We start from the raw sequence: 27561 nt of genomic DNA on the forward strand, positions 1-27561 counted from the left end.
TTGCCGTGGAAACAACAGTGAATCTCCTGAGGCTACAATGGATGTGGGCTACAGTGCTGTTAAATCAACATACTAAAGGCCCTGCTGCTTATCGGAGTTACTCGTGCCTCAATCAGCAACACTTTACATGTCGAGTTAGTTGAGTGACATCACCAGGCAGAGACACTATAGAGAACTATTACCAACAGCAAGAATAGTCATTACAAAATAGTTGACAATATGCAAGTTTAATATGACAAGGCAAATTTAAATGAAAGGCAAACTTCACAGCCTTTAGGTTACTCGTAGGATCACATAAATAAATAAGAAGTAGCTACAGTATATGGGCCGTTTCATACTACTGAATACTTCTCAGCAGCACACATCAAATACTTTAGTATTTACTGTAGTAAACTGTAGTGAAATTACTGGATGCTATTTATTTAGTGTTTGAACCTTACTGTATTAAATATTCAATTATACTACATTATTACTACATTATACTATAGTGATAGCATAATCATTCAATAGTGAACCATAGTAAATGCTCAAGTATTTACAACTATATTATTTAATATTTATTTCTCAGTTTTTCTATAGACCGTTTCATCGGACGTGTGCGTGCCTGACCCCCAGTTAACTTCCGGTTTGTGTTTGGCTAGTGTCTAATAATATAACTATTTAATTTCATTTATGTTAATATTAATTTATATTATTATTTAACTGTATAATACTTGTGTTAAATAAACGATTTGTTGAATTTTGTTGTATGTTCATTTTATTAAATAAACACTTTGTTGAATTTGTAGTTCGGTCGCACTGATCTGATGGCAGATTACAAACTAACTTGTTTGTTCTGTTCACATTCCCTGTTGGAAAGTAAAAAACTACAAATAGATGTTATTTGTTATTAGTTTGATACAATGCAACCATTGCCTACAGAACAACCAATTCTCTCTCTCTCTCTCTCTCTCTCTCTCTCTCTTTATTTGTTTCACAATACATTCTTGTTAAACTTTAAGATAAAATCATTTGAAAACATTTTCTCATGGCTTCATCTTTATAAAAACACGTCGTCTTGAATTGAACAAGTTATGACTCTGAGTAACACACAAAGCATGAGAGAGCAAGACTTTTATCCCTGTAGAGGTTTTGCTTTAGATGAAGGAGAATCGTCTTCATTCCCAGACGACTATAATGAATAATATGTCATGAACTAAGACATTTGAATTAAGAACTGTGATGTATTAGTCCACGGACGAACCCTTAATCGAGATTTTCTGCAGAAAAATAATCGACGTGCCGGTGTTCCTGCTCCTGAGGGAACTCATTAGGTTGGCAGGACATCACTTAACATTGACTTCAATGTGATTAAATGACAATTCTGAAGAAATAAATGATTGCAAATATGTACTGATAGGCATTTTAAGGAAGGTTGTTCGTTATATTGAAGATTATATCAATTCTTGAATGTGAAAACACATTAAATAACCTTGAAGGAAATGTGATGAATGTCCTTTAATGATCGCTCAATGACTGTATACGTTGTAAATGTCTCATCTCTGAAGATAGTTGGTATGAAGATGTTTCACAGGGATGGGGTGTGTGTCAAAACATTCCTAAAAATGATTCAGAGCTCACTGATGTTATTGTTATTTGCACAGGCCGTGCGGAGTGCCCTCTGTGGCCTCTTCAATTATTAAAACTCTGTCACCATCATCACACACACACACACACACACACACTATAAAGCTGTAGTCTGTAACTTTTTGCGGGGGAAAATAAAGAAATATTAGTTATTTAGCAAGCGGATTTAAAAAAAAATCAGTGTGAAAAATATATTTTTCTCTTGCTCTGATTCACAGAGATTGTTTATGATTTGAGCTGTCAGGTCAGATTTTTCTTTTGCACACGTAAAGATACATTAAGTGCATACATCCATATAGTAACCTGCAATTTTATATTTCAAACAGAGATGGCGATAGAGATATTAAGTTAGAGATTGTAGCTTTGAATTTAAAATAAGAATTCTTTTCTTTCTACATTAACAGTTACACTGAATGCATTTCTGTAAACTATACAGCAAACTAATCCAAAATAAAACTCTTTAAGGTTTAGTAAATCATTTATTTAGTAATGTGGTACACTGTAAAAAAACTGTAATTTTAAAGAAGTTACTTTAATTTTTTACAGATTTTCTACGTAAATAAAAAAACAGAATTTTACTGTTTTTGCAGAATTTTTTTTATGCTTTTTTTTATTCAGTAAAAACCTGTAAAATTACAGAAAAAAAGACAGCAAATTTACAAGAAAACGGGGGGGGGGGGTTTGGTTGGGGGGATGGGTAATTTTACAGTGAAAAAAACACTGTTTTACATCTTATTCCTGGCACCCCAGCTGCCAGAAAATGTCAGTTTTTTACAGTTAATTTTTGATATACGGGCTACAACTACAGAGAAAGACAACAAATTAAAAAGAAAAATGGGGAAAGCAATTTAATATATATCCTTATATCCTATAATTTTAGGGGAAAATAAATATTTTACAGTATATTTCTGTTTTTCCAGTTTTTTTACTGAACACTGAAACTCAATCCTTCATTATAAAGTTATATACAAACTTGTGGGATGGAAAAGTGAAAGCGTGATGTTCTTGCCAGGGGAGGATCTATGTATACTCATTCCTCCAGTATTTCATAACATACACAGAATGAGCAGATTATTCTAAAATGTCGCTTTAAACATGTCATTACTTATTTTCAATTTAAACAACAACAGCGCCACAACGCAGGAGAAGATTTCAATCAGCATTCCTCAAAGCCATAACTGCTGAGTGAGAATTCCTCCCAAACCCTTCCCAGAATTCACCAGTCCTCCACAAACACAAACATCACTGCTCCTCTGGGATAGAAAACACCGCACATAAACAACACAGGTTACACAGCTGTGTCTCTGGGACGAAGAGAAAGATTTCTGTGTGAAACATTCCTGTCGTTTGCCCCGGCGGTGATGACGGTGCTGATGGTGTTGAATGTTGCTGTAATGACATAGCCTAAGTGTGTTCTCTCTCATACTCATGTGAAATAGTGTTGTTTCAGAAGAAGCTGGAGAGAGAGAGGTGTACTGTGGTCTAATGTGTGGAGACTGGAGATGAGCGCTAAATCCAGACTTCAACATCAGGCGCTCCCCCTTCAAAAACATTCTAACTCTAAATTTAAATACCAGTCATCTTAACACAGCATACACAATAACAAAAACATCTCAGAATAAATATCCACTAGAGACCAAACTCAAACGCTCATATGAAGGATTGTTTTGATGTGAGTTAAATGTGAGATATAAAAAGGGGCCACCGGTTGAGCTCGACTGTGGAAAGGTCAGCCTTCATGAACCCATTACCCCCCTCCACACACCTCAAACACACACACACACACACACACACACACACACACACACACACACACACACACACACACACACACACAGTCACATGATTCATAAAAATTCAAATTGAAGCCGGTGGAGATGTACAAAAAATTATTAACCATGACTTCTAGACTAATAGAAGTTGTTTTATTTACTGTGCCAAACAGTAATGATAATGTGTAAATAGTAAACTTTGTCATGAAAACTGTATGTAATCTCTCATGGCGCAAGTTAGTGTTAGAATTACACCCAAATTCCTCCAAGAGATAAGATTGCATCACAGGAACGGTAATGTTGACATGGACCTCTCAGAGGAGCTGATGTGGAAACTCTGAAAGACTGATATTCATATAAATAATAACTCAGACACACATCATCATCGTGTCAGTATTCTTACGGTGGCTCTGTTTCTATTCATCGTGTTAGACACAGAAATGCACATCTCACTAAAGGTTTAATGAGCATCATGTGCAAACTGACTCAGAGAGATTCTCATGAGACCGGCGGATCGATGACACTGCACAGGAAGTCAACAGAGAAACATTCTAGTCAAACATCAAATAGTCCAGCTAAAAGTGAAAACTCGGGAAAAAAGAAATACTGTGGTATAGACGGTTTCATCTTAACAACATAAACAAACCTTACTTGCGCATCCGCACTTTTGTGACCCCCAACTGAACTTCCGGTACACATTCACAAACAATAGAGCGCCTGTAGATGATTTCTGATAACAATCAAAAGAAACCGAGATGACCCTTTACTTGGCTAAACTTGTCTCTCCAATATTTTAAATTTAGACTGCGATACCAAGTTCATCCGCTAGATGTCAATGTACAATACGGTTTGTTTAAATGCGACCGCACTACAGCACCCATTCCACAAATTGTTTATTTAATAAAATGAACATAGAACAAAATTCAACAAATTGTTTATTTAATACAATTATAATACAGTAAAATAACCATATAAAGTAATATGAACATAAATTAAATTAAATATAAATAGTTATATTATTAGACACTAGCCTAACACAAACCGGAAGTTAACTGGGGGTCAGGTGCGCGCACGGTCGATGAAACCGTCTATAGAGGTTGTGGCTAGAAGGGATACAGCTACGACCGGAAGTGATGCCAAATCTCGCCGTAAAATTACAATAAATTACATTAGCAATAATAAAAAATAGTAATTAAAAGGATACTTCAGCCAACAAATTAAAATCTGTCAGCATTTACTCACCTTCGAGTTGTTCCAAATCTGTACAAATGTCTTTGTTCTGACGAACACAGAGAAAGATATTTGGAAGAATGCTTGTAACCAGACAGATTTTGACTCCCATTGATTCGCATGGTAGGAAAAAACGTCTATACTTTAGTATAGCCTATTTACTTTAGTCACCTACTTTACCATAGTAAATGTTAAAGTATAGAGTTTACTATAATTTATACTACAGAATACACAGTACTTTTGAATACATTGACATGTTAATGATAATACGACTGTATGATAATGTCAGTGTTAAAATCTGAGATGTTGGTTGTCGTCTGTAGATTGCAGCGGTCTTATAAAGCATTGTGTAAATGTGAAATATTTCGCTTTGGGAATAATTGCATGAACTTTCAGATCTTGCTTACAGCGTTTAAACACGAAACATTTCTACAGCACTAAAAGCAGAGCTGGGGCTTAACCCACGCACGCTCGCCGTAAATATGTGTCAGGGTTGTGGTGCAGAGAAGAACCCAAGCGCAGGCAGGCAGTGAAGGGGTTAACAGAAAATATTTATTTACAAAAACACAAAACAAAAACCCACGAGGGGGTATAAAACAGGAACTAAACTAAGAAACAAACTTGAAATAAAAGACTTCCCACGAGGGGGGCAAAATGAAAACAAGAACACTAAACCAAACTAAATGACACGACCAAACGTCTTAAATCATAAAACACAAAACTCACGAAACACGAACAGGGCAAGGACCAGGAACATGGGTGAGGGCACAAACAATCCACACAGTACAATCCACGAGACCAAGACAAAGAAACAAGAGGGTATTTAAAGGGAAGACAAACGAGGGATAACGACACGGGGCAGGTGTGGGTAATCAAACACTTAGGGAAAGATAACGAGGAAACAAGAGGAATGGGGCCAATGACAAGACACTGGAGAGAACGTATATTACTGTCAAATGGACAATAATATGTTTCTCTCCACACATAACCAAAGACTTTGTCATGGCTCTGCTACAGGACCAAGAAAAACATGACTAAGGAAGCAGAGCCATGACAATATGCATCCTTCAGGTCACGCGTTTTGTAAAAAGACCGTTTTAATGATGTGCATCATTTCCAAACGCGTATCTGTAGAGGAGAGGTGAAACGGACCGCTTTGTGCTCTTCTTCATTGACTCTAATTCAACTATCCTCTGACAAACCAATAAAAGTGATTTTTTACAGTAATGATCCGCTTCCATCCAACCTGACTATGGACGTGATATTATTATATGAAACACAATACAGGACAAGATCATGTGACGGTATTGATGTTCACATAGAGATGCTGTGTCATTACACCTCTAGATCTTCAATGAAAGAAAACCGAACAGATAATTGATGTCAAGTATATTTTATAAGAATAATACCGTGTATAAATATTATTTTTTTTCGAGAATAATGTAATATGAATATAAACTGCTGTGTTAAATCCCTTCCATTAAAGGCACTTTCAATAATGAATGAACTTTATATTATTATTATTATTATTATTTGTAAAGCAGCTTTGAAACAGTCTGTATTGTATAAAGTGGCATATAAATAAAAGTGACTTGAATACTGTAATGCGATGCAGTTAAATATATTAACATCATTTATTACAAATACAGGTAAATCAATTGATTCCATTAATAATCAGTCAACTTTAGAGTATCTGTAAACATACTCATCCATAAAGGCTATGATCAAATATTGATGTTGTACATGACAATGACATCGTGTTGACTATTGATGATGAACGGTTCATCTCCCAACAGAAACTAAAGACATGAAAGAATAAATGAGGGCTAAAGGAAGAGATGAAGCTTTGAGAGAACCGTCGATTAGATTGATTGAAAACGCTCCTCCTGCAGAATTACAAAGCGTACCTCATTTACTGATGGATGGACGGAGTTCCCATCACTGAACCTGGGGATTAACACTTCACAGACAGTGCAATATTAGTGCGATGCAATATTGATGAGCAGATCATTAGACACACGCCAGATTATTCATACAGTAACACACATAACACTCACTGTAGCATCCAGGGGTCTGATGGGTTGCAGGTCAGTTCTGATCGTGGACAGCTGGATAATATCAATGCTAAACTGAATGAATATTTCTGCTTTGGGCTGATAAAATGTGGGACGGACTGCGATCTGCTGCCTGGATATATAATGCATATACCTATTTTATATTCTCGTGAATAATTCCAGCCACATATATTATACATGTCACTATTTCTCTGTTCTCGGATAAACTCCTACAGAATATAATTCAATACGCTCTAAAGTCCCTATAAAATCACAGTTTTTGCCTTTTAGTATGAATGTGTTTGTGTTAAAGGGATATACATTTCTTTGTTGTGATAAACACAGAAAAAGATATTTGGAAGAATGCTTATAACCAGACAGATCCCCCCATTGACTCCCATAGTAGGAAAAATTACTTTATTTTTTTTGTTGTTCTGTTGAACACAAAAGAAGATATTTTGAAGAATGTAGGACAGCAAACAGTTCTGGGGCACTTTTGACCACCATTGTTTTTTTTCCTACTATGGGAGTCAAAATCTGTCTGGTTATAAGCATTCTTCCAAATATCTTTCTCTGTGTTCATCAGAACAAAGACATTTATACAGTATATAATATTATAATATTTATTAGATATTATTTACTAGAATGATCTTGCTTGTTCTATAAACACCATGCACTGTGCTGTTTTTCTCCTGTAAAGCTGCTTTGGAACAATCCACATTGTGAAAAGCGCTTTATAAATAAAATTGTATTGAGTACAGATTTGGAACAACTCGTAGGTGAGTAAATAATGACAGAATTTTCATTTTTTGGGAAAAGTATCCCTTTAAACATATCTATAAATGACAACATTCACAGATAAAAACGTTCAAACGTACAGTCTCTCAGTACAGCCAGTACACATCAACAACTTCTATGACATCATTCTTCACTTCAGCTTCATCGAATTTCAGGCTCTGACGTAAACTAAAGATTTCTGGCTATTTTAAAAAAGGGAGGAGTCACTCAGCATGTCCCGCTTCAACTTCCGGCTTCAGTGGAAATGACGTCAATGCCACAAACAAAAGTGTGCGTTTAAAGGTATTGCAGTGGGTCTTCGGTGTCACCAAAAGTGTGTTATAACATTCTTCTAATATTGAGAAACAACAAATACACATGACACACTTTTGCAATCGAGACAACAAACCTTTTAAAAAACTCAAAGATTCGTAAACATTGTGTGTTTTATCTATTGGACACAATGCAAAAAACAATAATAATAACGTGATGGCAAACAATTTCAGTCTGTTTATGTGCCCTGAGTGACATCTTGATCTTGCTGTGTGTTTGTTTGCACACGCACACGCACACGCACACACACACACACGCACACACACACACACACACACACACACACACACACACACGCGAGATCTGAGAATGTGAGTGTGTGACCTCAGTTCAGTGTTTTACAGCACACCATCTGTGTGAAATATTAATGCAGCTTTACTGCAGATCCACTGAAATGAGAGAAGACGACCAGAGCTGCAGACGTGTGTCCAGTAAATCTGTGAAGATCGGCAGAAATGAAAATCACAACACCTACACATACAGTAACACACAAAAAAATCATTCCAGTTGATGATGAATGTCTGTTCTGTTATTGTATGACTTTATCTTTAGTTCATGTTGAATTGATGTGCTAGAATGTTACTATAGGAACATAAATTACTCTGGACATTAAACACAGACAGACATACAGATTTACACATACAAACATATACACAAACACAATCCAATCTAAAAATGATTTTATGCACAGATCATCATTCATTGCCTGTGCCATACTGTTGCTATGGTAATTGTTTCAAGTGATTAATATTTTAAAGATAAGTTTATTCATTTTCTGTTTGTTTCTTTTAAACACACACACGCGTCTACAGTCCATGTTGTTCACTGTGTGAATATGTTTTTATCCTCAAGAATTCAGCTGCATCATTACACACTTCAGGTGCAGATGTGAGCGTGTGGTGTGACTCCTACACACAATACATGTCGACACATCTGACCCGCACGCGACCGAGTGACAAGCAAACATAAAAAAATGACAAACACACAAACACATTTAAAGGTATAAGAGCAGAGATGGTTAACAGTAGAAAAGGTTTTTCTGTGGTTGGCAACAGCGAGGGCGTTAGAATGATAAAGAGAGAGAGAGAGAGAGAGAGACAGAGAGAGACTTACTGAAATGGGGAGAAAAGCCAATGGCAAGCCAACCCACGCAACACCTACATCCCCCGCCAGGCGCACACACACACACACACGCACACACACACGCACACACACACACACACACACACACACACACACACACACACACACACACAATGAGAGAGATAGTCATGCGTAAGTGTGCACTTACATTCTCCAAACACTAAAGCGCACAGATATAAGAACACAGACGCTGCAGTGAATTCTTGGTCAGATCATTGCAAATGCGCAAGCATGCAAATATAACACGTGGTGGAAATAAACCGCAGTATTTAAAGACAAGCCGTGTGTGTATGTGTGTACCTGGTAAACCCTACGGTATGGGGCCAAAATGTCCCCACAAAGATGGCAATATCCAAAACCCTTGTCCTTGTGGGGACATTTTTTGGTCCCCATGAGGAAACAAGCTTATAAATCATACAGAATGAACTTTTGTGAAAATGTAAAAGAGCAGACAGTTGTGTGTGATTGTTAGGGGTAGGGAATATGATATACAGTTTGTACAGTATAAAAACCATTGCGTCTATGGAATGTCCCCATAAAACATGGAAACCCAACGTGTGTGTGCGTGTGCTTTTATTAATATTATTATGAAACTTATCATTATAAAGATACATGTGGAGATTATGAACACAGATTAGAGTTTTATACATTTGATCAGTGTGTGTGTTCTCTGGGAACTCTCCACCCGAGCTCCAGGGACACTACACTTCTAGTTTACTAGATATCTCGTTCACTTGATCAGTACCTCAAATTAAACTCAGTTCAAGCAGTAAACATGTGAAGGCCACAAACCAACTCAGTTTTCCTGCATGACAGCTGTTCACCTGAACGACAAACTCGACTGCATGCACATTTGCACAAAACATCTTTAATACATTCTTTACTAAATCATTTCTTTGAACAAAAGGAGGAGCTGGTCCTCTGATCCACTGCTGTAGCAATCTGATTCTTTGTAGATGATGTTGAGAACTGAAATCACGGCCCCAGTTCACCAGAAAACATTGTTTGTGATTCAGGGCCCAGAAAGGCCGTTTGGACAGCAGGTATTCACACGTTATTTGTGGGCGTAACGGCACAGCGAGACGATGAAACGATGCCGTGGCAACAGAAGAGCGGTTTACCGCCAGCTTCATCACTTCATCACTCCTTCTGTACACGTGTGAACAAAATCTAAAAATCCGATCCAGCATCAGATATTACAATAGAGATTCTGATCATACTGATCTGGTCTGATGCGATGACTGTCCTTCAGTCTGACCTGCTTTTCAATCTGCTCTCATTTCAGTCACTTAAATGAGGCCATTGGATCCAATTTTAGTCAAAGCTCAGTGTAACAGACTCTGAGGATTTCTCTCTTATAGTGTCACTGATGAACACAGTTTATGCTGTTGTCTGTGTGTTAGACAGCCGTGAATTCATCAGTCAAAGTGACATTCCTCAATAGTTCAATACTCGGTCAGAACGATTTAAATAAAAGTTTAAAAGGAGCTTATTGTGTAACATATATGTATGTTTGTTCTAGTGTAACATTTTATTCCATATTACATGTACGCTATGTTAAAGGGATACTTCACCCAAAAAAGAAAATTCTGTCATCGTTTACTCTCCTTCGAGTTGTTCCAAATCTGTATAAATGTCTTTGTTCTGATGAACACAGAGAAAGATATTTGGAAGAATGCTTTTAACCAGACGGATTTTGCCCCTCATTGACTCCCATAGTAGGAAAAAAACACAATGGCAGTCAAAAGTGCCCCAGAACTGTTTGCTGTCCTACATTCTTCAAAATATCTTCTTTTGTGTTCAACAGAACAAAAAAATGCTAAAGTAATTGTTCCTACTATGGGAGTCAATGGGGGTCAAACTCTGTCTGGTTATAAGCATTCTTCCAAATATCTTTCTCTGTGTTCATCACAACAAAGACATTTATACAGATTTGAAACAACTCGAAGGTGAGTAAATAATTTGATGACGATGACATTTTTGGGTGAAGTATCCCTTTAAGTAGGGTGACACAGGTATATACTGTATCTGTTTGTTTTATTGAATATGACTCCCTCTAGTGGTTAAACATGAGAACATTCGCCAACAGCACACCCCAGAACACAATAGTTTACGCATATACTGTATGTATAGACTTATATATTATAATACAGTACAATATTTAGTAATACATATTTAGAATGATTTCTTAAACATAATCTATTTTAATTTATTAACTGATGTAATCATTCCAGAAGAAGTTGTACTGTACAAAGAAAATTCTAGTTTAAGTTGAAACAACTCATTAGTTAATTGTGCATTACACAACCTTTCGTTTTAAAACTGTGTGTGATTTTTTAAATAAAATAAATGCTGTAGAAATATTGTTTATTCTATATGTTGATTATTATTGCATTAACTAATGTTAACAAATACACTCACCTAAAGGATTATTAGGAACACCATACTAATACGGTGTTTGACCCCCTTTCGCCTTCAGAACTGCCTTAATTCTACGTGGCATTGATTCAACAAGGTGCTGAAAGCATTCTTTAGAAATGTTGGCCCATATTGATAGGATAGCATCTTGCAGTTGATGGAGATTTGTGGGATGCACATCCAGGGCACGAAGCTCCCGTTCCACCACATCCCAAAGATGTTCTATCGGGTTGAGATCTGGTGACTGTGGGGGCCATTCTAGTACAGTGAACTCATTGTCATGTTCAAGAAACCAATTTGAAATGATTCGAGCTTTGTGACATGGTGCATTATCCTGCTGGAAGTAGCCATTAGAGGATGGGTACATGGTGGTCATAAAGGGATGGACATGGTCAGAAACAATGCTCAGGTAGGCCGTGGCATTTAAACGATGCCCAATTGGCACTAAGGGGCCTAAAGTGTGCCAAGAAAACATCCCCCACACCATTACACCACCACCACCAGCCTGCACAGTGGTAACAAGGCATGATGGATCCATGTTCTCATTCTGTTTACGCCAAATTCTGACTCTACCATTTGAATGTCTCAACAGAAATCGAGACTCATCAGACCAGGCAACATTTTTCCAGTCTTCAACTGTCCAATTTTGGTGAGCTCGTGCAAATTGTAGCCTCTTTTTCCTATTTGTAGTGGAGATGAGTGGTACCCGGTGGGGTCTTCTGCTGTTGTAGCCCATCTGCCTCAAGGTTGTGCGTGTTGTGGCTTCACAAATGCTTTGCTGCATACCTCGGTTGTAACGAGTGGTTATTTCAGTCAAAGTTGCTCTTCTATCAGCTTGAATCAGTCGGCCCATTCTCCTCTGACCTCTAGCATCAACAAGGCATTTTCGCCCACAGGACTGCCGCATACTGGATGTTTTTCCCTTTTCACACCATTCTTTGTAAACCCTAGAAATGGTTGTGCGTGAAAATCCCAGTAACTGAGCAGATTGTGAAATACTCAGACCGGCCCGTCTGGCACCAACAACCATGCCACGCTCAAAATTGCTTAAATCACCTTTCTTTCCCATTCTGACATTCAGTTTGGAGTTCAGGAGATTGTCTTGACCAGGACCACACCCCTAAATGCATTGAAGCAACTGCCATGTGATTGGTTGATTAGATAATTGCATTAATGAGAAATTGAACAGGTGTTCCTAATAATCCTTTAGGTGAGTGTATAACCATATTGTAAAGTGTTACCAAATATATTTCTTACTGTCCTAAACTGTTTTGCTTCACTGAATGTGTTTTTCATTTGAAGAAAAATAAGGCGAATTATGTTTTCCTCAATCACAAGTTCACAACACATGTCCATCATTCTAAACAAGAAAGGAATGAAGTATAATACTTACAGACTCTTTACCTCTTCTTCTGATGAGATCTAGCAAACTCACACTCTCATCCAAAACAATGACTTCCTTCTTTCATGTCATGTACTCATTTGCATGACCTGTTTTTGTGTCATCTGTCATTTATACAAAGAGAAGCTTAAACGGAAGAAGCGACTGTGAATAAAGATTCTGATGTGATGTGATACATCCCATCGATGTCATGAATGTCAAACAATGTGTTTGTTTTCAAAACGGTATGATAACATGAACAGTAATCTGCTTTAGATTGTGACAACGTGCCCCTCTAAATGAGTTCAGCATGTGCTTGATGAACTTTAACTTTCAATAACACCGGGGAAAACTTTAACACGCGTGTCAGTAGTGAACCTGAGAGTCAAAACCGAATCAACCCTGAGAATTTATAACCCGCCATTGTTGTTCTGCAACATCCATTTATTGGCAGTTGTATAATGTTTAAAAAAACACAAAATTACAAACAATAGCAAAATAAAATGCATACATCAATCAATAGAAAAACACATATAAAAACAAAAAGATCAGTACAGTTACTGTATGTTCACATGCACAGATCAATACAGTCACTTTCACACACACGGATAAAAGAGCATTAAGAACCGCACACTGTACTCCAATTAAAAATAAAACCTTTCATTGATTTCATTCAGTCATTATGATAAATTACAGAGAAAACTTGCAGTACATTTGATATGAAGCTTGATTACTTTTAACCCAAAATAGAGGTTTAAGGTAAGACTCAAATCTTGTAACTTATACGTATATGGCACTGTGCTCTACATATTCATACAAACAAAGATTGAGTCACAGAAGAGGAGCAGCCAAATGTCCAATATTAAAGAACACAGTTGAACTTTACGATTATAAAACAGATATCACAGCTTTGAAGGGGTGGTGACATGGAACGTGACTTTTACCAAGAGAATGCAAATGGATATTTAATTTGAAATCTTTATATCCCCTTGGTATGAATAAGGAATTGGTTTTGAATAGGTTTTTTTTGTAATGTATGTAGGCCTAAGAAACAGCTATAAGATGTATGGGTATATCATGTATAAAAGAAAAAAAGTTTTGGTTTCTTTGTTTGACACATTTTTTACATTGTTTTGTGCATTTAAATATGTTTCTGCTGTAAGTTTTTTTGTACTATAAAAATTGCTTTTGTACTAAGGAGTTTTTACCTTAATATATGTATAAGAACCTCTTAAAGTGATAGTTCATCCAAAAATGAAAATTCTTTCATCATTTGCTCACCCTCATGTCATTTCATACCGGTATAAATTAGAAAGATATTTGGAAGAATGTTAGTAATTTTCAGTTCTGGGACATCATTGACTGCCATAGTAGGAAGAATTAAATGGTAGTCAAAGGTGCCCTAGAACTGTTTGTGTTCAACAGAAAAAAATATATACAATCTTTTTTTTCCCTACTATGGTAGTGGATGATGTCCCAGAACTGAAAATTGCTAACGTTCTAACAAATATCTTAGTAACATTTCCTTAAAATGAACTAAGCCTGGAACATAACCTGAGCAGGAGCAGGTTATCTTCAGAGAGTGAGTTGCTATGGTTACTTACATACCCTGAAAGTTATCTCCGTTTTTGGAACCGAAAGTGGAGGTTATCAGCTAACCCTTAAATTTACCCGGGTATGTCACATAACCAGCTTTCTGGAATCTCGGTCCTAGATGGTGAGTGACCTTACATGTTAAAATTGAATCTGATTTTTTTCTAGTCATTGTCAAAAAGCAAGCAAACAAAACGTGCTACCTAGCATAAGTAATGCGGTCAGAGGGATCTTTCTGCCTCCAGCTAAGCTCCGCCCACAAAAACGTGCCGCAATGTTTACTAACAGTAAAGGTGTCTATAGTATTACACAGAGCCCTGCTTTTGCGTTTGTGTGTGTGTGTGTGTGTGTAGGTGTGTGTGTGTGTGCGTGTGGTGTGTGCGCATAAAAGGTTCTTGAAAACTTCTCTTTGTCCATTTTTCTCATGAGCTTAATGTTTTTTTTTGGCAATGATTCCGTCAGGTTCCAGCTAAACTCAATTTAATCCTAACTATCCTGACTAGCCAAAAACTAACCTTAGAAAAGAATGTTTTGGGAACAAATAACTAGCTAGGACGCAGCATGTTAATCCACATACCCCATGGCGTATTCTTCAGGTTTGTTCTTTTTCCGACAGCAGCAGAAAAAGATGATGACTCCCAAGATGATGACGGCAGCTGCAACGGCGCCGAGTATCCCAAACGTGGAGGCCATATTCATGGATGCTGTTAGAGACATGAAGAGGAGAGGGTTTAGTTAACTGTGACGTGTTATAGGTGACAGGAGTGAAATCTCGTGTGTGATTTTTTTACGTTGCATGACGGCCAGGGTGAGGTTACACTTTGCTGATCTGATTTCATTGGTCGACGTGCAGATGTAGAAACCAGACGTGTCTTTAGAAATGTTGTAGAGTGATAAAATCCCGTTCTCTAATGACAGATTAAGATACGCAATGATTGGATTGGTCACAGTAAGGAATATCTTTAACGTTCGAACACACATCACAGAACGTACGGTCAGTGGTCTTGGGTGGGTTTGCTCGAGGGAGGTTGTTGACATCATGGCTCTGCCATTTGTAGATGGGTTTGGGCGTGCCCTTTTCAGAGAAACACGTGAGATTGATGTTCTGACCGTATTCTGCTACTCCAACAATCTTGCAGATGGGCGTCGATGGAGCCACTGTCACAGAGTTGGGAAAAAACACAATCAGGTTCATTTCAACTGGACGTTAATGTCAATTATTTCAATGATATTATTATACATTAATTGATATACATATATTGAAAATATCATATACATTATATGATATTTTCTCTCACACATATCTGCGTATCTCTCATGTTGAGAAAACGTCTGTTTTACCGTCGTTTAGTTTAAAACAAACCGATTCGCGGCACAGCGCGAGTTTGGGAGCGTATTTGTAATGGTAATCTCCGCTCTTTGTAAACGGTGTGCTTACACAGAAACATGCGCACACCAACATCTCTCCCACGGGTAGACGGGGGAGGTCAATAAAGTCGCATGACTCAAGTGTAACGGAGGCCAGCGAGAGAGAGCTGTGCAAAGTAACATCACATCCCGAGCAATAGAGACGCGACAGACGCGAAAGGCTGCAGTCTGCGCGCGCACGTACAGAGCGCCCATCTCCAAACCGGACCGACGCTGGTTCGGGGCGAGTAGGGCCGGATACACCAGCAGGGGTCACTCTTTCATACATAAAAAATAAACAATTCATGTTTTCTTAAGTTAAATACATAATGGAACAGTTTTAACGCTATATTATTGATTGTTTATGTTGCTAAGGGTGCTGCGCAGTGATGCACAGAATCAAGGATTAAAAAATACACTGTAAATCGCTTTGGATAAACGTGTCTGCTAAATGAAAAGCGGAGCTGTATCCTGAATAAAGCCCAGCTATTGACCAATCAGAATCGAAAACTGGAACTAGCCGTTATTTTCAAACCCCTTCAGCCATGACATAACACAGCCTCATGTACCTATTGCTTACACAATCTTTTCTTTTTATATCCTTGCATTTCTTTACAGCAGTTTTGCAACAAAGCACATTGGAGAAATTCATTTTTGAGAAAGTTGAACTTGTCAGATATGTTACCTCAGGGTCACCCTGCACGTCTGTATGTGCCGACCATTTCACCATGAGGGTCACATCGCCCACTTGAGGTGTGACTTTGCAGGGTATTGTTGCGTTATGACCCCGGGCAACCTTAAATATTTTCTGTGGGATGTCTACAGTCATGGCCGAGCTCACATATTCTCCTGTTAAACACACGCACATGCAAATGTAAATACAAAAGTCTCTCTCTCTCTCTCTCTCTCTCTCTCTCTCTCTCTCTCTCTCTCTCTCTCTCTCTCTCTCTCTCTCTCTCTCGTCTTCTCTCTCTCTCTCTCTCTCTCTCTCTCTCTCTCTCTCTCTCTCTCTCTCTCTCTCTCTCTATTTAGTTTTTAATTTAATTTCAGTTTAAGGGATACTTCACCCAAAATCTGTATAAGTGTCTTTGTTCTGATGGACACAGAGAACCAGAAAGATTTTGACTCCCACAGTAGGAAAAAATACAATGGTAGTCAAAAGTGCCCCAGAACTGTTTGCTGTCCTACATTCTTTAAAATGTCTTCTTTAGTGTTCAACAGAACAAAAAAATGATCAAGTATGCTAGTCAATGGGGGGCAAGATCTGTTTGGATATAAGCATTCTTCCAAATATCTTTCTCTGTGTTCATCAGAACAAAGAAATGTATACACATTTGGAACAACTCGAAGGTGAATAAATGATGACAGAACGTTTATTTTTGGGTGAAGTGTTCCTTTAAGTGTGCTTTATTGGCAGGACAAAAAGTTGTACATTGTATTGCCAAAGCATTTCTCATTTAATTTCAGACCAGTATCTTGGCAAATATGAGCACACTTTGAGACATTGTTTAGATTTCTGGGTATTTTTTTAAACATCTGACTGAATGAAACTACTTTTGTAGATGAAAAAAATGGGATCAAAAGGCACCAGGATGAGACCTCAAGAAAGCTGCTTGAGAACATGTCTACAAGTCCTACACAAAGATAGAAAACGATCAAACGCAACAGTTTTCATCTATATCGATCAATGACAAAAAATTAGTTACAATTGTGCTATGAGTTACAGGGACGGATGAGAACACTCGTTAAAATCACAAAGGTGGCGATGGTGGTCCGCTGCGAGATGGCAGTAGGGTGTGGGGTTCAACGCCTGTAGATACAGGACCATTTGTTACAACAATAAATTGAAATAAAGCTTTGATTTATGTGATGTTTACTTGTATATGTATTAATAATTATTAAATTCATTTATTTTCTTACATCAAATTTACGTATTTTTTATTCATGTTTATTCTATACTTTTCTGTAAATAAAACATATTACATTACTTGAAAACGTATGCATTCACACTTTTGAAGTCTGTATTAATGCATAGATGGCATATGGCAATACAATTACATTTAGTAGCCTATTTTAATACAATATCTAATTTTCAGGAAAAAAATAATAAGTATTGGTCAGCACTTATCAATAATATTGTGCACAAGTGTAGGTGAAGGCATTACAAACATGTTGCAAATGTTGGGAAAAGTCATGGAAGGTAAAATTGTAGCGTTACTAATCTTAATGCACCTGTCTCTCATAACTTTAATTGTTGCGCTTGTTATTACGTCACATGGTTCATCTCTGGCCATGTACACTCCAGTACAGTAGGTGGCGGATATGCACCACAACCGTAATTTGCTCCCTGCCATTAAAAAGGAGAAGAAGATCAATATGGCGGACAACGGCCGATCGCACACATACAACATCCATTCAGGGAAAACAGTACGTACCCATTTTGACCCGTTGAGTACGTACCTACTGAAATTGAGTACCTACTCATTGAGTATGCGATTTGGGACGCAGCGATGGTATAAACAGAGTCCAGGGGATGAGGTTCAGGTGTGGGTGCAATCATAGGATGATCGGGTGCAAGGGATTATGGGGAGTGTAGTCCCTAGTGTTAAAGGTCCGGTGAAAGGGAGCGGGTGTGACTGGGAGAAAGCGCTGATGCTGGGGGGGGGGGCGTGGCTGACAGACAAGAGGGGATGTTACAGATGCAGCATGTATGGTTTTCTTCTCTCTGGTTTCTGTTTCACACGATTTGAGTAATCCTTCATGTGTCATTGAGCTTTAACCGTGCATGCTGAGATCTAAATGATCGACTGTTAGAACACAACTGAACAGATGTTAACCCAGATTACTTTTATTGTAAATGATTATGAAATGATTGAACAAAAATGCTTGCTTGTCTCACGAGCAATAGAAAAGAAGTATTTTCTTACCCGATGACAGTCATTGGCCAAATGAAATGACATCAATGGAATTCACTGAAGGAGTCTGTGATTGACATTGGTTCATGTGTTATATCATTACAGGTGCGTGATTATTGTTAACATCACTCGCTCTTCTCTCTTCATTTGTGTCAGACGTCTGGTATTTAGATGGCACAAAAACAAGGAATGTAAACAAGTGATTATGTGTCAGCAATAAAAAGGAATTTCCCGTAGAAGGAAGTCATTTTTCATCGGGTGGGAGGGTCTAGAACTGGTTTTTAAGCACCAGAATCCTCTGATCAGCTGAAGCTGGACGTGAAGCATCGCCGTAAGTGCCCGTATACACTTCTGATATAAAAGTAATGATGCAAAACCATTGATTCATTTCATCTTCATTTCTTGTGTTCCTGTAGAGAGAACGATGTCAAATGTGAGTGTGAATGACAGCTGTACGGATGTGGATCATGCGGTGAAGCGCTACTATCTGCCCGTCATGTACAGCTTCATCTTTATTGTGGGTGCGGTGGGGAACGTCACGGCTCTGGTGGTGTACGTGCTGAAAGTTCGTCCCTGGACCAACAGCACCATCATCATGGTGAATCTTCTCATCACCGATCTCCTGCTGATGGTCAGTCTTCCCTTCCTAGTGTACTACTACACCCTAGACGACACCTGGTCTCTCGGGGTCCAAATGTGTCGCTTCACTCGCTTCATCTTTCATTTTAATCTGTACGGCAGCATCCTCTTCCTCACCTGTCTGTCAGTCTTCCGTTACGTGGCGGTGGTGCGTCCGTTACAGAGAGAGAACATTAAGAAGAAGCGCTGGGGTGTCCTGGCCTGTGTGTTGGTCTGGACTCTCGCCGTGGCTTTGATATCGCCCATGTTTAACTTGTTTAATTTGAAAGTGCAAAAGAACAAAACCGTCTGCCCGGATTACGCCAGCAGCGAGATCGATTTCGTCTGGAAGTACAGTTGGGTGATGACTGTGCTGGGATACGTAATGCCGCTGATCGTGGTGTGTTTGTGTTACTGGCGTATCATGAAGGTGTTGGCCAAGGGTCCTCACAACGGAAGCGCAAAACGCACCAGAGCGAGAAGAGTCATCGCGTTGATATTGACCTGTTTCATCGTGTGTTTCTTACCGTTCCACGTCTTACGAGCTTTGAGAATCTACACAAGAATCATGAAGGACGTCACCTGCACGCTGGACAAGGGTGCGCACGCGGCGTACGTGATCTCTAGACCCATCGCTGTTCTTAACATTGTTTTTAACATGTTGTTGTACACGCTGTCGGGGGATTCCTTTAAACAGGCCTTCGTGGAACTCTTCAGATGTAAAGAAATCGCAGAAAAGACTAAACACATCTTTAACGTAGCTGTCATCAGCAGACCCACAACCAATTAACGGCATTAAAAGAACTGAAATATTTATTCTTAATGTCAAACACGCACAAATGCAAACGCAGCCTAATCTCTGTATCATTTCTTTATGTGTAGCAACTGTCTGTTTTATGCACAAGGTGCTTTCTGTTATAGAATAATACTTTTGGACGGCAGGGCTGAGAGTTATATTATTACTGTTTAAGGAAATAATGGCATGCATGCACTTTTGGTTTGTATATAAAATTGGCGCACTGTGATTATATTATAATATACAGTACAATGCTTCGTGTTAATGCGTTCACAGTACATGATCTTACATAAGCTCTGAATGAAGAATGTCAGATTCATCTTGATTGTTTCCTCCTTCATTATCATCATGTGTGCATTTATTGTTTCGTGAAGTTCATTGGCAAAAGAGGAGGAAGCAAAGACAAGATTTAGCTTGATTAATCACTGATTTATTGGTATTAGCTTTGTCTGACGTCATCACACGCAAGCCGAACAAATGAACACTGTTGGTGAACATGAGAGATGTTGTCTGTATTGTACTGAAATACATTTGAATAAAGTTTACAAATGAAATCAGACGAATAAATTCATTTCATCAATCAACGATGTACGCTCAATTAAAAAAATGAAGGTAACAATTTGCAAGTTATTTCAACTCAAGGCATTTTTGATTAAATATTGTGAGACTTTTCTAGTTAGCTTAACTCAATTGGTTTAGCACAACCAACATGATTTTAATTGTCCTCTGAAAGCTTAATTAAGTTGCCCCAACATTTTTTTTCATAGCTTATTTTTGCGGATTCAATCTTTAGACGAAACTAAAAACCATCACACTTTATTGGTTAAATGCAAGCTCTGGTTTTGCCTCTCTAGCATTTTCAATGAAACGCCTTTTGATTTATGATAAAGGTGTAGTGTTCTCACTCTACGGAAATGCTCTACTCTTCATGACAACATGGTAATAAAACCACTAACATAATCACAACCATCCCTTGTAAATGCTAAAATAACGAAATATATAGCATTAATAAGTGTCATAAGTTCTCGTATCCATCAAATAACACTTTATTTCTACATTTACTCATTATCCAGTCCAGAGCAAAGCATGCTGGGAAATAGAAATCCTCGTGCAATCATTCATGCAGCCCCAACTATAATAGGTAATAGCTTTTAATCAAATACTTAAGTTACTACAACTTAAATATTGTTGTAAACACATTAACACAGATAAGTAACACAATATTAAGTTGATGTAATTTTAACATTATTAAAGTAGTAGTTCACTTTAAAATAAGACCCCGTTAACTTTCCATAGTAGGACTAGAAATGACTATGAAAAGTCAATGGGGGCTTATTTTAAAGTGAACTACTCTAAGTCAGCACAACTCATCAAATAGTTTCAGACTCAAAACTTTTAATTAAATCAATAAAATAGAACTTTTGACCAACAACAATGCATTACGTAAATATAGTGCCAACAGATACCATGAATTATTTGTTAAAACGTAGACCTGAGCAGTCAATTCCAACAGAATTTTCTGTGTAAAGTATGTTTTTATTTATGTATTTGGCAACAGTGCATTCAATCTACAGATTTTTTTATTTATCAGTATGTATTTGTGTTCACCGTGATGTCTTTGACATAACTAATGTAAAGTGATGCCAACTGAGCTACTGTTGTGTTGAGAGGAAACAGACTACTGAATGCATCTACATCTCTTGAATGCCAGAAAAACCCCTGAAGGTTTTGTGTCCGAGGTGACCTGAGGTAAACAACAACAACATCAAATGGTGGGAAGTTATTCTGTGTATGGGGAAATGCATCTGAATTAGTTTCTCTATTTTATTGTCATACACAGAAAACAATGAAGTGTGATGAGGTCACCTTACAAATACAGGTTACACAAGTAATGCTGCTGATCCACACACTCATTATGTAACTCCAAAAGTTTGAGATATAGCTGTACTATTTCAATATTTCAATTAAGTCATCTTATAGGTACACTGATAGTTTAGTTCAATACTTGGAGCACACGTTTATTTATGAAAGTACATACTTAATACACTCAGTCAACTCATTCAGATTAAAGCACTGTAAAAATACTCTTTTGTTTTCTTTAGGTTAACTTACTATCATACACATAATTTACTATTTATGTATTATTTGATATTGCCTAAAAGTATAGAGCAAATATACTTTTCTGTCAGTAGCTATACTTAAAGTATGGAGTTAAAGTAGACTATTCATGAGCTCAGGTCCAACACGTTTGACTTACATTTACATTAACAGTTGCTTTTATTCAATAAGGCCACTTACAAAATTGAACTGTGAAATGAATATAATTGTGGCGGATAAAAAATATGCAAATATGATCTCAATCAGTTATTAAGGAAAGTTGTTCAAAGTTAGAAAAGTGCTCAAAAGTCTTTATGCTTTATTAATGTTTTTCCCACCTTTAGACTAATAATACATTTATTAAAACACAAATGCATCTATAGAAATGATGTTGTCATTAACAAATCTATAAAATAATAGAATAGAGTTCACATTTACTCTGACCTCTCGTTGGCTGATTTTTCTTCATCATTCAGTCGAAATCATCCATTTTAGAAATATATACACATTTTGTTTTCTAATGATAGAAATTAAGACGTGCAATTATTTATATGTCTACATATGTCATTGCAGACATTTATGCACATCCCTTTGAATAAATAATCATTTTAGTGAAGTGACCCTAAACATGTCAACGGTAGTATGTACAGGTTTATATAGACGTGATGTTTGCTGTATATCTGTACACAGTGAAACGAAACACCAATGTGCTCTACATACTTAAGACATAATCACACACACTGCATAAAGTGCACATGTGCAAATCTGTGCAAGTACAACATTTAGTGCAAAAAACAGCATGACACAAATAAACCATCTGTGCAAATAAGTAGTGAAACATTGTAAACATTGTACACATGTAAACGTTCAATGAGGAACTAGCAGCAGTGTTGGTGCAAAACTATGCGAATAGGCCAGTTGTTGGTGCAAATGTGCAAACAGGGTGTTACAGTGTGTCTGTGTTAGTCCTGAGTCTTTTTATTTAGGAGTCGAATGGCTTGTGGAAAGAAGCTGTCGCACAGTCTGGAGGTGAGGGCACGGATGCTCCGGCACCTTTTTCCAGAAGGCAGAAGGGTGAAAAGTGCGTGAGAGGGGTGAGTGGGGTCAGCTACGATGCTGGTGGCTTCACGGATCCAGCGTGTGGTGCATATGTCCATGATAGAGGGTAGAGAGACTGGTGATGGAGCTGGTGTTGAGGGACCAGGTGAGGTTCTCTGCCAGGTGGACACCAAGGAATTTGGTGCTCTTTACGATCTCCACCAAGGAGTGGATGATGTACAGCGGAGAGTGATCACTCTTTGTCTTCCTGAAGTCAACAACCATCTCTTTAGTTTTGTCCACGTTCAGAGACAGGTTGTTGACCTGTACAGTCAAACACCACTCCGTTAGCCTCTGCACTTCCTCTCTGTGTGCTGACTCGTCGCACTTACTGATGAGACCCACCACGGTCGTGTCATCGGCGAACTTGATGATGTGGTTCGAGCCGTGCGCTACTACATAATCACGAGTCAGCAGTGGGAACAGCGGAGGACTGAGCACAGACCCCTGTGGGGCTCCAGTGCTCAGTGTGGTGGTGCTGGAGCAGTTGTTTCCCATTCGGACTGAATGAGGTCTCTCGGTCAGGAAGTCCAGGATCCAATTACAGAGGGAGGTGTTCAGGCCCAACAGGTTCAGCTTCCCAGTCAGGTGCTGAGGAATGATGGTGTTTAATACTGAACTAAAATCTATGAACTGCATTCGGACTGTGGGGTTTTTACAGTAAGAAGAGTTTGATTTCCTTTTCCTGACACAGGTGTGTGTGTGTGGGGGGGGGTTACAGTAAGAAGAGTTGGATTTCCTTTTCATGACAAAAATGTGTGTGTGTTATATCACTACTGTATGCAGAAGGAAGTGCTACACTCACCCACAATACACTGAAACTCTTACACAATCAGACACATTTTTTTATTCATACCACAGGAATCCAGCTTTCACATACTGTATTCATTTTACCATACAAAAGAAATGATGCGTGTGCATGTTTATGCATGTGTGTGTGTGTGTGTGTGTGTGTGTGTGTGTGTGTGTGTGTGTGTGTGTGTGTGTGTGTGTGTGTGTGTGTGTGTGTGTGTGTGTGTGTGTGTGTGTGTGTGTGTTTTCAACCCATTCTTGTGTAACAACAAACCTGCATAGATTCATTTATAACCCAGTTCACATCTGACCCAACCATGAGTTAAAAACACGCACGCGCACATCTTTTTTGAGGTTACCTTAGAGCCTTATGAACATAACACAATGTTTGAAGAATATTGTGAAAAAAGACTTAAACTACACACTTTACAATAGCAACACACATTCTGAACACACATACAGTACTGTATGAGCTCATCACTGTAGTCTTCATTCGTTACAGTTTAATTCATGTTACTGCTTAGCTTTACGTCTATAATCATTATAAACTTCTACTGTCAAGTGCAAAGACTTGTGGGAAATATACAGTATGTTTAACGGTGTGTACAGTAAACAGATGTTTGACTTTTGGGCTTACATTTGATTCTAAGAAAACTTGCAGTGATACTGAACAAATCAACAGAACATAACCGACCCACCGCCAGAAGGAAATCAGACAGCAGTCCGGGAAACTCAACGGATTATAACAATCTACACAAAACAAAGAATTTATAAGAAATCTGTCGAGTCTGAAGAGTGTTCCTGAAGCTCATTGTGATTGAATGAGGGGTTCAATTCTCAGGCAACAAACATTTACTGATAAAAAATAAAAACTGAATACAGAAATGTGTTAGAACAGGATGAACAAGTTTATTGAGTATTACTGTAAATGAAATGCAACACTTCTCTCTTCATATCACAGAATCAGATGTTTCCTCGGTGATGATGTTTCCTCAGTGAAAACCGTAAATCTGGACCGTAAATCACTTTTTATTTTCATTATCTTTTACCCGAAGGCCTGACCACACGTGTGTTGTTTTAAGAAGTTCTGGGATGATAACGCCTTCTTTCCTCCTCCATCGACAACAAAAAAATATTTATTCATATTATATTTATCTGTTCCACGTTCACTTAACAAACCACTAACTGTCAACTTTCTACAGTCTGAATGTGCTTTTATATAAACCCTCTAAATTTAACACAATATGCTCTCATATATTAGAAGGTTGCTTTGGATAATAACATATGTTGCAGTCATTTTAGTTTACTAAAATTAAAACTTTGAAAACGTTCGTGTTCGTTGAAATCAAATCAAATATCAACCTAAAATTTTTGGGAAACCTTAACTCAAGGAAAATTTTAAATGTTGCCTTAAAAATAAACTAAAGTAAGTTTAAAGCAGTACAATTATAATAATAAACAAAACCTAAAATAAAAATGAATTCATCGTATATAGCAACATTAAAAATAAACCTATAAATTATAAAATGACAAATGCATATACCAAAATTGCTAAAACTTTAACAAAAATGAACACAAAAACTAAACATCTAAAAATAAAAGCTAATTTAAAATATTAATAAAATTAAATAAAACTAAAATCAAAACTATAATGAACTAAAGGTGTAAGGAATGTCTTCTAAAACACTCTGAAAGGTACTTCTGATTATAAAAAGGGAAGAAAGAGATAATGGTTCTTCTATAGCATCGCTGTCAAGACATTTAAAGCAGCTTTATTTTTTAAAGTGTCTATATGTGGAAGAAGTCACGCTCATAACTAACAGATACCTGCAGACATTAATATAATCTCTACATTCATTCATACACGTGTCTGAGGTTGCAGTCACACACAGGTTCATTTATAAATCAAATATATTTACAGTAAAGTGATTTGTTCACATCAGTGATGTTTGGGGTGGGGGGGACAGCTTGGTTTATTTTAACAATCCTGTGAATTCATACATATTCTCCACCCTCTTTACATTTCCCTATACATGATTCATGGGAACTCAGTCACTGAACCAAAAAAATAAACATCTTGTTGTATTTATTTTTATAAACACCCACATGTGCTACTCTATCATGACATCACATCCGTCAAAGGTTATTTCTGCTCCAGTTGACTAGTGAGTGAACTTTGTGGATTATATACACTGTGAGTGTTAGTTTGACCTTCTTTAACACTGACGATTTTACTCTTTACACGCACAGTATAAGTCAACTGTTTAACACATCGTACCGCACTTCATATGTAAGTTATGTGAGGTCACTTACAGTAAACTAAACATGACCTGCTACATTATTTTGGGTATCTCTATATTCATTCTCATGCAATTAAAATTAGCGGCTGTATTTTTAGATGCTTTCAGCCTTCAGTCTCACTGACTTCAGTATCCACTAAAGGAAATCTACATGTCTATAGAACATTCACCAAGGTATGATAACCCAAACCTGGAATGTGACCTCACACGCACGCACACGCACACACGCACGCACGCACGCACACACACACACACACACACACACACACGCACGCACGCACGCACACACGCACGCACGCACACACGCACACACACACACACACACACACACGCACACACACACACACGCACACACACACGCATACACACGCACACACACACACACACGCACGCAAACGTACACACACACACAGACTTTGGTTGACTATCCCCGTGGGGACAGTCCATAGGCGTAATGTTTTTATACTGTACAAACTGTATATTCTATCCCCTATCCCTAACCCTATCCCTAAACCTAAAGATCATAGAACACTTTTTGCATTTTTAGATTTGTAAAAAATATTGTTCTGTACAATTTATTAGCTTTTTTGCCCATGGGGACCTCAATTTTGGTCCCCACGGTGACACGAGTCCCTATGTGTTGGTGTGTATTCAGGTTTAGGTCCCCACCGGGATATACAAACATGAACACACACACACAAACACACACACGCGCACACACACACACACACACACACACCCCCGACACACACACACACACACACAACATCAGTGTCAGCTGCCGAGGTCGTGGATTGACTCTGATACATCACGTTCACTGGTCAGAAAACATTACTGTAAATAACATTACTGCAATAACAAACAAGAAAAACAGTGTCTGCACAGCGTACTGTATTTGTGAACACACCGATGATGTCTGCATGAACGAGATGAGCAGTGGTACACTGTAAAAAACCTGTAATTTCATGTAAAAAAATGAATTTTACTGTTTCTTTTTACAGATTTTTTATGTATTTTTGAAATAAGGTCAAAAACTATACAATTACAGAAAAAGACAACAAATTTACAAGAAAAACGGGGAAAACTATTTATTATATGTGCTTTGGGGCGATTCACATTTGGCGTCTAAAACCGCGTGGAAAACGCGAGCCGCGACACTTTGTCTAGTCAAATGACCCGCGGTGTGCGCGTAGCTCCCTATTTGTGCTCGC

The 27561-nt window shown here is 37.9% G+C and overlaps 2 protein-coding genes across 3 annotated transcripts; one reads left to right on the forward strand and one right to left on the reverse strand.

The window, feature by feature from the left end:
- Positions 1–14084: 14084 nt before the first annotated feature.
- Positions 14085–18309, reverse strand: LOC130552985 (cell surface A33 antigen-like). Its single transcript, XM_057331701.1, has 4 exons — positions 18195–18309; positions 15321–15485; positions 15119–15235; positions 14085–15031 (listed from the first exon to the last, which is right to left on the reverse strand). Exons 1-4 carry the CDS (start codon positions 18292–18294, stop codon positions 14892–14894), a joined length of 522 nt encoding a protein of 173 aa, XP_057187684.1. The 5' UTR covers positions 18295–18309; the 3' UTR covers positions 14085–14891.
- Positions 18081–20655, forward strand: LOC130552984 (2-oxoglutarate receptor 1-like). Of its 2 annotated transcripts, none has more exons than XM_057331700.1 (3): positions 18081–18161; positions 18806–18980; positions 19066–20655. In XM_057331700.1, the coding sequence occupies exon 3, from the start codon at positions 19074–19076 to the stop codon at positions 20055–20057; it is 984 nt and encodes a 327-aa protein (XP_057187683.1). In that variant the 5' UTR covers positions 18081–18161; positions 18806–18980; positions 19066–19073; the 3' UTR covers positions 20058–20655. The 2 variants fall into 2 exon arrangements, with proteins under 2 accessions (XP_057187683.1, XP_057187682.1); XM_057331699.1 differs by having other exon boundaries at positions 18086–18161; positions 18755–18980.
- Positions 20656–27561: the final 6906 nt, after the last annotated feature.

This window comes from Triplophysa rosa, linkage group LG4 (genome assembly GCF_024868665.1).
Source record: "Triplophysa rosa linkage group LG4, Trosa_1v2, whole genome shotgun sequence".
Classification (NCBI taxonomy): Eukaryota; Metazoa; Chordata; class Actinopteri; order Cypriniformes; family Nemacheilidae; genus Triplophysa; species Triplophysa rosa.

What these genes read in the sequence shown, in the direction of transcription:
- LOC130552984 (XM_057331700.1), top strand. Translation starts at nt 19,074, where the DNA reads ATGTCAAATGTGAGTGTGAATGACAGCTGTACGGATGTGGATCATGCG.
- LOC130552985 (XM_057331701.1), bottom strand. Translation starts at nt 18,294, where the DNA reads ATGATTGCACCCACACCTGAACCTCATCCCCTGGACTCTGTTTATACC. An exon ending in CCCACCCAAGACCACTGACC is followed by an intron (nt 15,236 to 15,320) that starts GTACGTTCTGTG and finishes ATCTGTCATTAG; the next exon opens with AGAACGGGATTTTATCACTC. An exon ending in CACCCTGGCCGTCATGCAAC is followed by an intron (nt 15,032 to 15,118) that starts GTAAAAAAATCA and finishes TGTCTCTAACAG; the next exon opens with CATCCATGAATATGGCCTCC.